The 16,823-nt window shown below is 40.4% G+C and overlaps 1 protein-coding gene and 1 long non-coding RNA gene across 2 annotated transcripts in view; one reads left to right on the top strand and one right to left on the bottom strand.

Annotated features, from left to right (window-relative positions):
- The window catches only part of erf (Ets2 repressor factor), a 37,926-nt gene extending 33,276 nt beyond the window's left edge, over positions 1-4,650 (bottom strand). The window contains exon 1 of the mRNA XM_044171853.1: positions 3,994-4,650. Coding sequence (XP_044027788.1) covers positions 3,994-4,015 — 22 coding nt within the window. The 5' untranslated portion in view covers positions 4,016-4,650. The remainder of the gene's footprint in view (positions 1-3,993) is intronic.
- Positions 4,651-4,845: 195 nt separating this feature from the next.
- Positions 4,846-10,572, top strand: LOC122864440. Its single transcript, XR_006375223.1, has 3 exons — positions 4,846-6,434; positions 6,577-6,907; positions 8,333-10,572. It is a non-coding gene; the product is annotated as an uncharacterized LOC122864440 (long non-coding RNA).
- Positions 10,573-16,823: the final 6,251 nt, after the last annotated feature.

The following is a 16,823-nucleotide window of genomic DNA, read 5'->3' as shown; positions in this document are numbered from 1 at the left end:
AACCTGTTGTCTATTCTCTTAGCTTTGTATGGGTCACCAGAGCCACTGTACATACACACTTCCAGGAAAAGAGGCCTGCCGTAATGTCGAGCGATGATCATAGCAACACTGACCTGAGCCACCACTTGACAACACACCAGAGAAATGCTGACGTCACTCTGCAGTACTTTTTCCAAGGTCTGCTTGCCCGGGCTCGGCTCAGTAGTAATCAGGAATGTGATCAGGTCAACCTTTGCGCTGACCTGATCACTCACAGTAACCACATAATGAAAGGAAAACCAGGGAAAATGTACATCCTGTGAGGATCACTGGCATTTAGTTTTTTTTTTGGTTATGGCATTTCCCTGCTAAATGGATTCTGTCATGATTTAGTATCTATTGGAAAGACCTGAACCTGGCCCGTACCCCCGTGCCTGACTGTTACTGCTAAAAATGATAGATATGCACTTGCTTTTGGAAAACAAGGGCTTTCCCAAAGAAAAAAATAAAATAAAACGCATATTAGAACTCTATTATGTATTTGACTTACACATTATAAAAGGGCACAGTGGCACAACATCACAAAGCACAAGTAACTTATAATAGCCAATAATCCATTCTTCTTTAATGTCAAGTGACATAAACACTACACAAATTGCAGCCGACTAGCAGCACATGACACTACAGCATCTCCACTAAATCACAGAGAGACAGGGTGTCCTAAAACACACAGACTGCACAACCACATCGCTGTACGCTTAAGTCGCCAGCACCTCTTAAACTTTCCCTGAGACAAACAACTTGGCCTCAACTTGTAGTGTAATTGTGCGGTCTATGCTGCTGGTGCCAACAGCATAATTCAGTATAACAGTGAGACAGTAACACAACAGAGTCCTTCCCAAAGGAAACCAACAGCGTCATTTTTAAAAAACAAAATGAGCACCTGGTTCATTAGCTTTGGTCTACCCAGTGTTATTAGAGCTATTTGAATCTGCATAAAGACGTCTAGTTGTTCTTCCTGCAATTACAATAGGCTGAGTCAACTGGCCACAACCAAATGGTCTTCCTCAAGGGCAATTTGGCCTCGCTAGTAAAAGTCAAACACTCACTTTGATGTGACCACATCAACGTCAGGTAGAGCCGCACAGTGACAGACATATGGGCACAGGCATGCATGCACGGCTCTCTCTCTCTCTCTCTCTCTCACACACACACACACAAATACACTCAGTTAGGAACAGCAGCACAGCCCTTACCAGACCTAACACCAGCTAATTGCTCATTTATGGCTCCTTTCACTCCGCACACACGCTCATATACACACACACACACAGAGAGTGCAACAAAGCGTGCTGGCTCGCTGGTTCTGGCCGTCTACAGCTGTGACGTCTCACATGCGGCTCTGTGTTGATATAAGGAGTAACACAAGTGGAAAATTGGAGCTGATGGGGCCAGACTGCTGACTTCCTGATAGGAAGAGAGTAGAAGTTGACCCATATATACATAAAGTAGTCAACAGGCTCCAACACCAAGGGAAATATAAAAGGGACAGACAAAGGGTCTGTGTAGCTCCATGTATAATGTACTGTGGATACAGATCAGGGTTACCCAATGGGATCCTTTGATATTAGCATGGGCCTCCAAACAAAATAAACCTTCTTGTCAAAGTAAAATGACCTACATCATACTGATGTCACTGCAGAATGTACACAGCTTCATTTAGAGTTGTGACTCACCAGTGAAAAAAACAACTTGCGCTCAATCCCCAGAAACTAAAGGAAGTTGGTATGAATCACACAATAAAGGCTGAAAAATAGGGACGACTGAAAACTTAAAAACCAAGTTGGCTTTAATTTAAAAGCTGAGCAGACACACCAACAATAGTAAACCCAAACCAGACAATAATTTATAGATGGACAAACGGAGCCATCCTCTGCTGCATGGCACATGGCTAAAACAAGGCCATCTACTTTTAGAAATAAAGGGAAGTGCAGCATAACCTTGTTAATCTGATCCTTTGTATAATGGAAGTCATTAGGAGAGAATACAATGTTCAGATGTCTGAAATAGGCCAGAGTGACATATTAGTCTGAATGGTGTTCTAAAAATGAAATGGTCACTTTGGCATATCCTAAAAAATATTCTTGTAAATAATAATAATTATAAATATTATGATCCAACTGCATGAAACAAAATAATAAAACTGTTTCCTACAGTTAAGAACTTATGTTTGAATGTATTACCGACAAGAAATTATTGTTGGGTTGTACATCAGGGATGTGTTATTGCCCGGGAATTTTCTGCATGAGGAGCTCTGTGGTCAAAAAAGGTTGTTTAACGGGTCATGGCGTACAGTACTGCCCTCAAGTATTTTGGGGCTATGCCACCTATAAGCACCTTGAAAACAAAAAAGACCAGCAGAAAATCTAACAGCTGACTTTGATCATTTAAGCTTATTTCAGCACTGTATTTCCCTCCAGTATAAGATATCTACACACCCACGTGGCTACAGAACCTCTAACAAAAAGGTTGCATTATGAAAAACGTTACTTGAGTTTTCTCACAATTGTTTTGTGATATAAAAAGTTATCTCAAGCAGCGCTTAGATCTAAAAGTCATACTTCTAATTATGATGTTGTGTTGTGGCATTCCCCTCTTAAACACCCATTATGTGTACTGGATCTTTGTCTTCCCAAGATTACCGTACGAGACACAACTGAGTTTATGGGCACCTAAATGCACAATGGAGGAGAAATCATGAGTTATGGATGGAAAATCATAATCATTTCAATGACAACAAAAACAGCTCAAAAATGAGTGGAATCTGAAAAAGTAGCACCAAAGAATTCTGAGTTGAAATCTATTTAAATTCCTGCGGCAGCTTAGTAAAGCTGTTAACTACACTGGTAAATCAAGCATGTGTCAAAGGTCAAACTGCTTTGCTTACAAAGTGCATTACAAGAAGCAAAGATCATGCTGAACTTTGTATACAAAAGGGACAAACTACATTTCCTGATTTAATTTTAGAATCTCACACAGCCTGTGTTAACCAGTGAGAACTGTCTCAGTTGATCTCCACTACAACCGCAAACTTATAAGTTTCCGATCCAATCATGCAGTCACTTTCACTGTAGGCTGAGATGCAGTGATAAATAGAAAAGTGATCTCCAGCTTGCAATAATGAAAATACAAAAAAAAGAAAGAAAAGAAGTCATGTACTTTTCTCTGTCACTTTCCTTTAAATAAATATATGTCAAATAGCTGGATAAACTTTGCATTTAACTTAATTTACCCTATACAACATACTTGTTCATACACAGAAAAGTAATCTATACAAGCAGTACTTCTCATCATCACTATTTTTCTAGCACTACTCTTTTAGTTTGCCATTCTTACAGTGTTACCCTCTTCCCCTGCCTTTCTTCTTCAGATTTAAGAAGTATTGTGAGAGCACTATCAAGGCTCTGATACTTCCACTCACTCACTACTTGGTCCATGTGGTGTTTTGGTTTAAGGCTAAATTAAATTTAAGCGCTTGTTCCACTAAATTTAAGCCGTCCTGTACTGGGGCATCAATTATATCTAAAATACAAAGCTGTCGCGGTCAGGGTCAGTGCACTTTGGCCCTGACCCTGACTCCTTACCACTGATCCGGGAAATTAGGCTAACTCTACTGCCCTCACTGTAAATCGCTTAACATAGTAGCTTCAGACATGAGTTTAAGTTAAATGTCGTGGAAATAAGTTAAAAAAAAAAATGTTTGCATTTGTGGTTGCATCGATCCACGGTGCCTGAAAAAACAACGTGGTCGTGAGTGGGACTCACTGTAGGTTTGCTGAAACAATAACAAGAGGCTCGGATGGATCCACCCTAGCGCCATAATTTTGTCACACTTTCCCTGGAGTCGAGAGTTTGTTAGCATGCTAACCAGTTAGCCACCGAAGCTAAGCGCTGTTGTTTTCATCTGAAGAACGCCTGAAAAAGTTAATTTAATAAGTGTGGCCGTCAACTTACCCGAGTCTGCCGGGGTTTTCATCTTTGTTGTCGTCTTCGGCGTGCTGCTTCGGTCACTTTCCCCGTCGACTGGTAACTTTACACTTTAAGTTAGCTAGCCTTTAGCCAAGTTAGCTAGCGAAGTTAGCAGTGACACCCCACTCCTTCCTCCGGTGTTGTTCTCACAAGTGGCTTGTTAGAAAGAACCTGCCCCGGTTTCGAGCTCGGTTTTAAAGTAAAAAAAAAAAAAAATCAACTTCGTATGGGCTTCTGCTTTTTATCTCGACACGTCGGCGTTTGCTGAAAAAGTTTTGTGCCGGAATATTTGTTTTTAAGTACGGGGCTTCTTGTGCGAAAAGTTGCCCAGAGGCTCTGGGGGGAAATCCAGTCGCCCGGGACTGAATGGCGCAGGTCGAAGTTTGGAGGAACCGTGCTGCCGTTGGTCGGTACTGGAGCAACGGAATGCGACGAGTCTAAATTTTCATCCCGTTTGTTGCAACGGTGTCGCATGGTCGATTCCTCCTCCACATCATCATCCTCACCGACAGTCACAACAGCGGCGAAAGGAACAAAAAAAACCCCCAAAGCCAACTCTGTTCTTTCTCTGCCCCTCTCTTTCTCCGGCACGGACTTTTTCCACTCACTCACTTCGTGTTCTCTCTCGGCCCCCCCCCTCTGCCTCTGTCGGGGTGTCGTGTTTCGCTCTCCTCCTGCCACACGGGGCCGCCCACGCTGACCCACGGAGGGAGGGAGGGGGAGAGGAACTGAACGCCCACTTGTTGCCAAAGATCGTCTATGTTTTTGGAAAGATTCCTTTTCCTTTTAGTCCGACAGTGTTGTGGGTGCACAAAAGGTGCAACGATTGGTTGTTACAGTTTAATTATCACAATCATAGACTCACAGTAGACTGTGCATGATTAATTAGACGCATTTACAAAAGAACAAACACAACTGACATAACGCATTTTTGTTCAAGTAAAATTTATTTCATAAAAAATACAGATGAGGGTAAAATCAAGGTACCAAAAAAAAAAAAAACCCCAACAAAAATCAAGATAAAAACACCAAATGCATGGGAGGTTAGGCAGTGCCTAACCTCCATTAAAATATCCCACGTTTATTTAGATTTAATTACACTTATTTTATCAACTATCAGACCAGATGTAGGCCTAAAGCTGCTTTCCAAACTGGGTTATAGCTACTGAACACTGAGGTCACGTCCTCAGGATTTTATTTCCTGGGAATTAGTTTTTTTTTTAGCAGCCAAGGGGAAGTTTACATCCTATAATTAAAAACCAACACATTAGATGCATTTTATTTGCTGATTCCAGTACTTTTCGACTATATTTAAATTATATATTCAAATTAAATATTTAAATTTGAGTACGTTCAGACAAACAAAAATAAGTACATAAAAAAACAATTCGGTGTTTTTCTGCCACACATTTATTCCTGGCAGTGTAGAGAGGGCCTTGACACAGCTTTTGGACCTTCATGCTGGGATAATAATGTTCTCTGAATAAATAAAATGTTAAAAATCAAAATCAAGAAAATATTTTTGTTAGAAACTTTATTTTGGTCTAAGTTCCTGTTAAATATGCCAATTGTAGGCTCTGGTATATCGCGTTCGGCGTCATATTTCACATATTTTCACATAAGTAGGGCTGCAACTAATGATCATTTTCTTATACTGATTAATCTGCAGATAATTTTCTCTGTTAATTAATTTATCATTTAGGCCACAGAATATCAGAAAATGCTCCTCTCAATTTCCCAAAGCCCAGATAGACATATTAAAATGTCTTGTTTTGTTCGGCCAACAGCCCAAAACCCAAAGATGTTCAGTTTAATATCATAGAAGATTAAGAAAACTAGCAAATATTCACATTTTTTGCTTAAAAAATACATTACAATTAATTGGTTATCAAAATAGTTACTGACTAATTTTGTGTCAATCTACCATTTCATTAATCGACTAATTGTTTCAGCTTTTTTGACATATGAACAAGTGGCAAACATTGATGCTGCCTAAGGACCCAGTCAGTTCAATAAAATAATAATTTAATTAATACATATATATAGCCTACAGACTGTGCATGAAAAGGGGAAAAATATCTGCTGCAGTAAACAAGACCAGAAGCAGACAGCTCAACAAGTCAACAAAACTTTATTTTATTTTTCGAGTGACTCATCATCTCAATAGACGATCTTAGATGAGGACCAGCGTAGCTGCCGGCCGGGGCTGTCGCCGCTGCCTCCAGTCGCCCCGCTCGCTCCCGGTTGGCGCGTCACGGCGTTGCTGTGGAGACCCGTTTACCGCCGCGGGTGACGAGAGGCGCCGTGTTTACCTGTAAACTGCGACAGCGAGGCAGCCAGGGAGCCGCCATCCGTCATTTATACTCGGGGAAGTAAGGATAGGCCAATCAACAGGTGTTTTGTCCCACAGGAATGGATGGTGGCCGGTGAGACACTGAAATTTACATAGACTATAATTACAAGAGGACATCGCCTGCAGCCTATCAGGCGCTTATTAGCATGATGGGCTCACCACACACTCACACACAGCTCTTTTCTCCCACACTTCTTTCTTCCTCTCTAATGAAGGGCCCTTCAGCACTCACATCAGCTCTGAGGAGGCAGCAGAAAGAGAGAGAGAGGGGAGTTGAAAGAAAGGAGCAGTAATTACTCAAGAGGCTGAACTGGAGAGCAGCGAGCGCGCTGAGCTGAAGAGCGGATGGGAGGAAATGAAGTGGAGAGAATAAGTGTGTGGATCGAAAGTAGCCCTTTTCTCCTTTCTTTCTATCCAATCAGTCATCCCACTGTTTTCTCCATCCATCCATCCATCCATCCATCCATCCATCCATCCCTCTCCGTCCCCTCCTCTGCTCTGCTCATTTACTTTGAGTGGCAGTGTGTGGGAAGTGAAGGCCAGCAGGTGGGTGAAGTATTTAATGTGACTGTCACACACACACACACACACACACACACACACACAGAGGCACAATAACTTCAACAATACAACAGAAAATATCTCTCCTTCGCCTGTCGCTTCACTTCCACCAACCTCCTCCGCCTCTGTGAGCGCCTCTCCTCCTCCTCCTTGCATTACCCCACACATTACACTCCTACTCCGCCTCTTCTACTCCTCTTATCTCTGCATAGGCCCTTCATCCTCAGCTTTATAACTTCATCTCCTACTTTCTTTTCGCCTCTTCCTCTCCTTCAAGTGCTCTCTACCTCCTCATGTTCTTCTTACTCCTCGCCTACCTAACTTCCTCCTCTCTTTACCTGAGCTCTTCTCCTCCTGCTCGCCTCCATCTGATGCTTTGTTACACCTTCACCACAAAACTTCTGATGTCCCTCTCTTCCTACAAGCATGTCCACGGGTGTAATTAACGTTTATGTTCATGATTGATTAATCTGTTGATTATTTTCTAGATTAAAGGAACAGTTTGACGTGTTGGAAAATATGCCTTTTCGCTTTCTTGCCAAGAGTTAGATGAGAAAATTGATGCCTCTCAAATGTCTGTCTGTTCAACTCAAGCCTACAGCCAGCAGCTGGTTAGCTTAGCTTAGCACAAAGACTGGAAACAGGTGGAAACAGCTAGCCTGGCTCTGTCCACAGGTAATGAAGTACGTCAACCAGCACCTCTATTTATTTATAAAGTTATATTTCATTTCATATTATGTCTTGTCTCTGTGCTCGTGCTTGTAAGCAGATTTTCGTTACCTTTGGACAGAGCTAGGCTAGCTTTTTCCAGGCTTTGCCCTAAGCTAAGCTAAGCTAACCAGCTGCTGGCTCCAGCTTCATATCGGACAAACAGATATGAGAGTTGTATAAATCTTCTCATCTAAATCTCCACAAGAAAGTGTCAAGTGTCCTAAAATGTCAAACTATTCCTTTAATTGTTTAATCATGTGGTCAACAAAAGGTCTGAAAATTGTGAAAGGTTCAAGGGGACGTCTTAAAAATGTCCAAAACTCAAAGATATTCAGTTTACTGACTAAGAACACAGCACACATCCACATTTGAGAAGTTTAATTTTTGCCTAAAACCTAATAGATTAATAGGACTTTTTTTTTTCCAAAGAAGACATTTTGACATGTCACAGTAGGAAAAGCACAGGTGTAAATAATAACATTAATGATGGCTGAATTCCATTTAGCTTCTTCAGTTTCAGGGTCCTGTATTGTGCATGCTGGCTCACTGTCATGGTTTACTGGGACACTTAAATAGCACAGAGTCATCGTTAATGTTATTAGTAACACTTGCGCTTTTCCTACCATGACAAGTCAAAATGTCTGCTGTGAAAAAGGCCTACTGCTAATTGTTTCAGCTCTAGTGTGCATGTATTTGTAGGGTCTTAGCTTTTCCTCTCTCTGCTCTGCTGCTGACCTTTTGCTCCACCTGAGGAAACGTCAAGACAAACACCTCCAGAGAGTGAAGTGTGAACAGTCCTGTTGCGTTTGATCTACTCAGCATGACAACATCAGCAAGTATGACATGTTTGTGAAATCAAAACGCACCAAAAGAAGAACGAATACTCTTGAAGATTTTGCTCTGCTAGGGTAAAACTTGATTTACGGTCATTCTCACATTGTACACTCTGCTTCGCAACTGCAAAACTAAAAGCAAGAAAACACCAAGTTTACTGGAAAAAAGTCTAGTGAATAATAACATAATGCAAATTAAACTGTCTCTCATTTTGTAATTTTAGTCTTCAGCAACCGCAGACACGTGTAGCTGTGTAGGTGGGGAGATGCCACTGTAAGGCAAATAACGTGAATCAAAAGACAACTTCCCACCAAACCTTCATTAAAAAACAGTAGTTTTTAACCAGATAAAAGTGTTAGTCCTTTAATGTGCTGGTGAACACTTTGAATCCCTGAGAATCAGATGTACATCCTCTTTACATGCTCATCGTACTTTGCTTTGTTGCTAAAAACTTCTGACTCTTTACAAAATGTATTTAAGAGACAGGATAAAGTGACCAATCATCGAACGCTTCACTAAAACTAAAACAGCTCAAACTTTAGACTGGTATCATTGGACTCCCTGCAAAACCTGATTCAGTACTTTGTATAATAGGAGGTCTGCCTAATCAACAACATACCAAGTGGCTGCTCATAGCTTTTGTTGTTGCCAAAAAGTCGTTTTTTTTGCATTAGTGCATTCAATTCAAGACTGGTTTAAAATGGTTAAACTTGAAAGAGTCATTTACTTTGATATCTATTAATACAGGCTCCCTGGATAATTCTATTGCAATATGGTCCCCCTTCTTAGCAAACGAAAGGGGAAAACGTGTCTGTCTTATGCAAATATTTTGTTTTTGTGTATGCATTTGTTAAGTTTTCTGACTCAGACTAAAACGATCATTAGATATGGGTCACTGTTTACTGTTAGCTTTTTGTTTGTAAAAAAGACATTTAAAAAAAATGTTGCAGAAAGCACTCCTGGCAAGACGGTTCGATTCCAAAATACAACAACAAAACACAGATTTGGGAAAAATGTCGCCCTAAATACAACCTTATGTTTCACAGCAAGACTTCATCCTCAAAAGTGTGATGAGTCTGGTTGAAATATTGCGCTAAATAACTTTCATCGAATTTTTAAGCCAATTTCTTCACCCACAACACAACAACTTTAAGCAGAGCTGTGTCTGACTGGCTTGACACTGTGTTGAGAAGCCAGCAGTGAAAAGCTGTAGTGGAAATAATAGTTTGTTGATGAAACAGGAGGGACGCAGAGCGAGTGTCTGCAGTGACGGTGGCCTGGTTGGGGGATGCAGACACCGGCTGCATGTGAAAGCAATGGCAACAAAAGCTCAGCAGGAGATCTGACGGCTACATATGTGTGAATCGGTGGGGTGATTGGGACTAACTGATCACCAGAGTCACTATCACTTCATTACTAAGGTGGTAATGACCCTCATCATTAAACAGGAGCAATCCAATCAATCACCACTGATTGGTAAATGATGAAGAAATACAAGAATTGCATGATTAATAAATGATGATATTTAAAAACGTCTGATCAGTGGGAATTTGGTGATAATGCTGTTGCACACTAGAAATCATTGGGTCATTTACCCAGTGTGGGTCAATATAGCACTGACACAGTACTGGGCTAACTTCACCCAATATCAATGGGTTGTTTTGACCCAGGTAATTTTTTTTTTAACCTTGTTAGGGTATTTACACAAACTAAGGTTTTTTTTACCCATTTTAGACACTGGAGCTCAAGTTTCACCATAAAACTTTAAAAAATGCATTGTTGGTTACAAAATTCTGCGTATATGACATTCAAAACTGCAAAGGAGACATATTATTTACAATCAGTAACAAATAGCGACATGTAAGTTTTAAAAGAGCTAGAGTAGATTGTAACATTTCACAACCATACCATATTTTAGTTTGGGTAAATAACCTAACAGTAATATAAAAAGAATAACGCTAACTAAAAGTAGAGTTGTTGGGATTGTTTTGATACAGTGATTTGTACTGTGTGGGGGGAAAAACATTGAAATGTACCTTTATATTGTGAATAAAGCATGAAATTCAAATCCTGCTGCATAATTGTAAAATAAATGGCTTACAATGTGAAGATATGGTATTTTTTAGGTTTTGCCCCATTAGCAAAGCCCCGAGTAGAGCTAAGTTCATGTCTTTGTTTTTTCTAGGTAAGTGTTTTCTATCTGAGGAAATCTGGCGTGTTTTTAAAATGGAAAATAAGCCTGAGGGGGCAAATGGTAACCGAGCCACACCCAGAGTGAGCAGCACTTACTCTCAACAACAAAACTGTAATGGGAGAGGCCTTTTCACACCAGCACCATCTGTATGCATAAGAAAACACACTCTCTCACACACAGTAGTAGAGTCAAAATGAGGCAGCTCACAGTGTTCGTGACAGCAGAAAACGCTTGATTGGCCGGAGGGAGGGAGTTTTCGCCTGCGTCCCTGTTCGTGTTTTGTGCTAAAGATGGAGTGAAGACATTTTCCATGTTGTGTTCCTCTGCTCTGCACCATGAGCGTATGTTTCTGGAATAAGGAGGTCCTTGTCTGCGTTTCTGTCTGTCTGTCTGCCCTCTGGCTGGTCAGATGATGTCTGTCTGTCTCTCTGTGGAGGTCTGTCTCTCTGCTGCTCTTGCCTTTCAGTCAAAGCAGGAGGACAGTCTTGGATGTAAGATGAAAATGAAAGAAAGTAGAAGAAAGAGACACATGGAGAGGTTTTAAAATAAGGAAAAAGGATAAAAAGATAGAAGGTCAGGAGAGGAGAGCTGAGGAGAAACAACCAAGGATAAGTGGAGGGGGAGAGAAAGAAAGAAAGAGTGAGAGAGAGAGGGAGTGAATGGGCCCTTTGTGATCAAAAGGCTTGTTTATTTTCTTGGCGCTTGAACTCTTCAGGAGCGCATTGGGCTTGTCTGCACTGTCTAGCTTGCGGCCTCATCGCCTCCCCGACATCCCAGCAACCGGCCCTGAATCACAAAGAGGAGCCGGGCCATGTCAGAACCAAAACAAGCACCTAAAACACGGAAAATGTCATTTTAAACTGCTGGAGAAGCACTTGGTTAAACATCCTGGGCACTTGAACGTAGTCAGAAGAAGAGAAAATTCAAATGCTTCCTATGTGTACCTACTCCGGTGGTGGAAAGAAAGTACTACTCAAGTGCTGCACTTAAGTATAATTTTAAGGTACTTGAGTATTTCCATTTTAAACCAGTTTATACTTCTACTCCACGACATTTCAGAGCTCCACTTCATTTATCTGACAGCTTTAGTTACCAGTCACTTTACTGATTAATATTTTACATTGAAGACACATGATGGGCTTAGAAAATATGATGCACTGTTGTAGAATTAAATACACAGCAGTATATAATAGCAGTAGCTTAAAACAGCTCCACTCTGGCCAGCTAACATTAAAACTCTACATTAATGCATCAATAATAATAAGAATCAAATAATACATAAAAACAACACTCACAGGGGCCATCTTTTACTTTTGTACTTACGTTACATACATTTTCACTAATAATACTTGTAGTGGGGTAGTTTCACTGTGGTATTGCTACTTTTACTTGATCTGAAGGATCTTCTTTCAACAGTGTTGAATTCCCAAACATTTCAACTACGTGTCAAAACTACATACATTTAGAACTAGTTTCCCATGTTACACTTCAGTGATTTAATGTCTGAAGCACTTTGAGCCAGGATGTGAACTACATTTCTCATATCCAACTAATTTTTTAACAATGCCAAAACAACAACAATTCCTTGTGGCTGTGCTAAGCTACCTAGCCTCTTTCAACCAAACTGAAAATTCAGCTATATTGAAAAACGTGTGATGGAGAGCAGGGAGCACAAAAAAAGGCAAAAAGGAATCTTTGGTTTGACAACACAGGCACTTAAATCAGGTATAACGGAAATGGTACAAAACAACTATACTCTAATTAAACAAACTTGAACTGCACTGCATTCAAGCCTTTAACAGCCAGTTTCCCATTTTATTTCCCTTTAACGTAGCTTTAAGTTTTGAAAAATCATCTAATTCCACTCTGTCCAACAGTATCATATACACTTTATATTCTGTATTATGTTGTTCCAGCTTTTCAATGAAGCTATATGATGTTTACACTGAGTGAAATATTAAAACTCCAAGAGAGTTCTTGACCTTGGGACAAAATAATCTTAACTCAAGGGGCACTTACTAGCTTTTTCCAGGGATTTGTTTAGTTTCCCCCAAATTAATCCTGACATTTTTGGTATTTTTAGAAATATAAGGGTCAGGACTAGAATTTAAAATAAAGTTATGTGGGTTTGACTTGGGGTCAGAGGGGCTTAAGAGGTTTAACACTTTAAATATTACAAATTTGAACACAGTGCTAGCTCACATAAGGAGCAGACACAGAAACTTTAGCATTTGTCCAAAGAATAAATATCGGTAAGTAAATTACACAAACTGAAAAAAAAACAATAATAGGATTTTACTACCTTACAAAAAATAAATACTACTTTGTCTAGGGCCTGTATGATGAAGTATTCATCTGCAGTAATAGAGCTGAAAACTGAAAAACACACACATAAATTACACTTCATTACTATGCATTACATTATATTACCGTAAACATCACTACATTATGAGGGGATTTTGCATCAGGCAGACACGGTCGTAGAGTAAGCAGTCAGTCACACTCGGACACAAACACTCTCTGTTCCCTTCTCCCCCTCTGCCTCCCCCTCTCCTCTCCTCTCTTCTCTCTCTCTGTTTTCTGTCTGTCTCTCTCTGCTGCTCTCCTCCAGCTGGTATTCACACATGTGTAATGGGATTAACACGCTCCTGCACTGGGGAGGAGAGAGAGAACAGAAATGGAGGAAAGAGCGGAGGATGAGGCCATGGAAGAAATGGGGGAGGAGGAGGAGAGAAATGAGAAAGAATGAGAGAGAGGGGGCTAAAGAGGGGAAGGTTGAGGGGGAGGAGAGAGCAGGGTTCCTGAAAAAGGAAAACAAATGTATAGTGGAAAGAAAGAGGGGTGGCAGGGCTCTTTCCATCAGCTTGTTATTAGGCTATAGGAGGTCACAGGGGACATTTCAGGCTCATTTGAATTTCGAGGAGGACATCCCCCTTTGAAGCTCTATCTGCATACAGTCAGACCAATAAGTATCTGAATAATGAACTGCAATAATCAATATATAGCCATCTCATATGCTAAAATTATCATCCTGAGTTGATCATTTGTGGCAGTTTATCAGTCAAAATTGAGGAAGCTGAAGACAAATCAGTGAGAATCAATCTTCAAATCAACATTTGAGAATGCAAAGGGAAGATCTGTCGGTGTAAAACTAATTACAAAAACATGCAAGGACAGAATGGTGAGTGTTGGATGTTTTGAGCTCACAAAAGATGTTGAATCACTCAATTTGACTGAAAAAAACAGAGCTGATATTGCTTACTGACTTTATAGTGCTGTCACTTTTTGCAGTGTTATTGTCAGTCTTAAAGGGGCAGTTCAAATTATTTTCTTAGTTACCTCTAATGGTATCTAGCCATGCAGATAGTTTGGTTTGTGTCTGTCCAGATTTTTAAATATCAATCTCAAGATTCATGCTGCAACCCCAATACAATTGAGGTGAATGGAATTTCGATTGCTGCACTCACATTATTGATAAATGCAACAGGGCAGCTTGGTGTCATAGGGGTTTAAGGTGTTGACCATGTAATCACAACGTCCCTGGTATGAGTCCGGCTGGGGACCTGTGTTGGATGTCATTCTCCAACTCTTTCACTTCTCATTTCCTGTCATCGCTCTCTTGTCTATTTCCCCCAAAACTATACTTAAAAAAATCAACAGAAACAGTGTTCCCTTTACTCTGGATAGTTCTGAAGAAATAGTACAGGTCTTCAGCGCATGTATGAATTAATCTTTAGCAGCGAATCTTTAAACTGAAATGACTATACTGTATCACCATTTTTACTGACCGAATCAGTCGCTTTTAGTTGTCAGCTTTTAGTCTGTCGCTTCTAACCCTGTCTGCGATCACTCATTATAACCAATATAGCCGATCACACAGTGCAGACATTGTCATTAAGGTATATTTATGATCACAGAGAGCAGGAGGGGACAGAACGGAGGTCTAAACCGCTGATCAGACTATCTGTCCCACTCCTGATCAAATGTTGGCTGTGATGCACAATGTTGTTGTTTGCTTACAGAAAAAGGACGAAGAAGAGATTTAGCCATTTTCCTTATGCTTCAGAGTTTCAGTGCGGTCGGAGATCTTTACCAAAACAACCTGAAAATGCAAGTGTGTTGTTTTCACACGTACCTGGCATTTCAAAATTAGCCGATTAAATGTGGACATAGTCTATGACGGAGTGCACTTGAACTCAGCAATGAATGCTTAAAACATACTTAACGCTTTATGAATCTGTCCTACGAACTCCTGACTTGCAGAATGATTCCCACTTGAATATGTTTTGTGCGCACTCAATAGTTTAGTCACTAATGAACTAATAATAATGAAGAATGAATTTCACAGGAGATCCGCAAACACTCACTACATGGCCAAGTGGTGGGAACTTGAAAAAAAGTGAGCATTTAATTAGGTGCAAGTCAGAGACATGGCACATTCAGAGACACATTCAATAAACCTTTAATGTGCAGAGAGATAGAGAGATAGAGGCCACATTCAGTCCTTGAGGAGGAAGAGTGACTGCAGAGAGGAATGTGAGAGTTATATTTGATCTATTTGTGGCCCTGTGCCAAGTCTGTAATGGAGAGAGAGAAGAAGAACATGAGTAAGGGAAACCCGAGAGGCAGAGTACATGGATGAGAGCAATCAGCAAGTGAAGGAGAGAAGTGTGAGTTGGCAAGACAGAGAGAGGGGGAGAAGGGGACGACAGTGAAAGAGGAAGCAAAAAGAGTGAAAGAGAGAGCGGAGGGGGGATTAGAAAGTGGAGCAGCCAGTCAGAGTGAGAGTGAGGTATGTGTGGAACGGTGTCAGTCTATATAGAGCTCAGTGTGTATGTGTTAACAGTCTCCTCTGTCTATCTCTGGAGGAACTCCCTCTTCCTATTCCTATTGGCACCATGCACCGCTTCCTCCCATAATACACTCCCAAAATACCCAGACTACTCCGTCAGCTCTGTCAATATAGAATCACACTGCCTGTATGTTAAAGAAAAACTGCAACCTTGTATATTAAGACTACATATCATCAATCATGTTCCTTCAGTCTGCTGAGTGTAAGTCTACTTTATTAAGTGATCGCCTACATTTCCCAGAATTACGTTCAGCAGTTCCTAGGGAACATGCTTGAACTTGTTGAGTTCAGTCAGGTGGGTTATAGGGGCATGTACAGTATATAAAGTATGCTGATTAGCCAACAAGATTGTTAACACTATGGTTGCGGCCATGTTGCTTATTTTAAAGCTGCATCAATAAATCTTTGGCCACTAGGAAGCAGAAAAACTCCAGGTCTCCAGCAACTCCTACACATCTGAGATTCTGGGTCCTCATTGACCCTTCTTAAACTAATCTACACAATCTGTCCAGCACCAAACGGCAGACAGAATTAGTGACTAACTGGTGAACATAGTGGAGCATCTAGCAGCTAAAGACCCAGTTTTTATCTCAGGAGTTGGTAGAGACCAAAACAGAGCTAAAAGAAGAATGAATATTGGACTGACATTCATCAGGTGGCCAGAAGCACAACTTCAAATGAATGATAATGTTGCTCTGTAACAGCTGGATGTGTAAATAAGCAACGGTTTGCTAACAAGTTCAACATATCAACTTAAAAGGTGATAATACATCAGTGTTGTGTTTACAGCTTGTTGCCAAATGGCCAAAAATCAGCTATTACAAGTTTAAAGCTGCAGCTAATAAATAAGTGAGCAGAAGAAATCCAAAACAAGATAACAGACACACCTGTTGTAATGTGGCCTTATGAAGTTGTTATAGCTTACAGGCAATTTCTCGCTAATACAACAATCGAGACTATTGTCAGACTATTGCCAGAGCAAACGTGTCTCTACTCCTAACAGAGATGTAAACCTGTATGACTACAGAACCCCAAATATTCTTGAACTGTTACCAAAACCTTACTATTCTTTTTTTAAAACTTTTTTTCTGCTACCAATCAATCAAACACTAACTTATTAGCGCAGTTCTCTGTCAACTAGTAAGACAGACAGTAGAAATATACTGTACACAGTAAAGCAGTGAGTAACCAAGGCACACAAAATGAAAAACATATAGCAATATAGGATTATGGATAGGATATGACAATTACAGTGACAAACCAAGTAGCAAGTGATATGTAGCTGTGCAAAAATTAAAGCATAAGAAAAT

This window comes from Siniperca chuatsi, linkage group LG17 (genome assembly GCF_020085105.1).
Source record: "Siniperca chuatsi isolate FFG_IHB_CAS linkage group LG17, ASM2008510v1, whole genome shotgun sequence".
NCBI classification, from domain to species: Eukaryota; Metazoa; Chordata; class Actinopteri; order Centrarchiformes; family Sinipercidae; genus Siniperca; species Siniperca chuatsi.
This window is presented reverse-complemented; position numbering and strand designations above follow the sequence as displayed.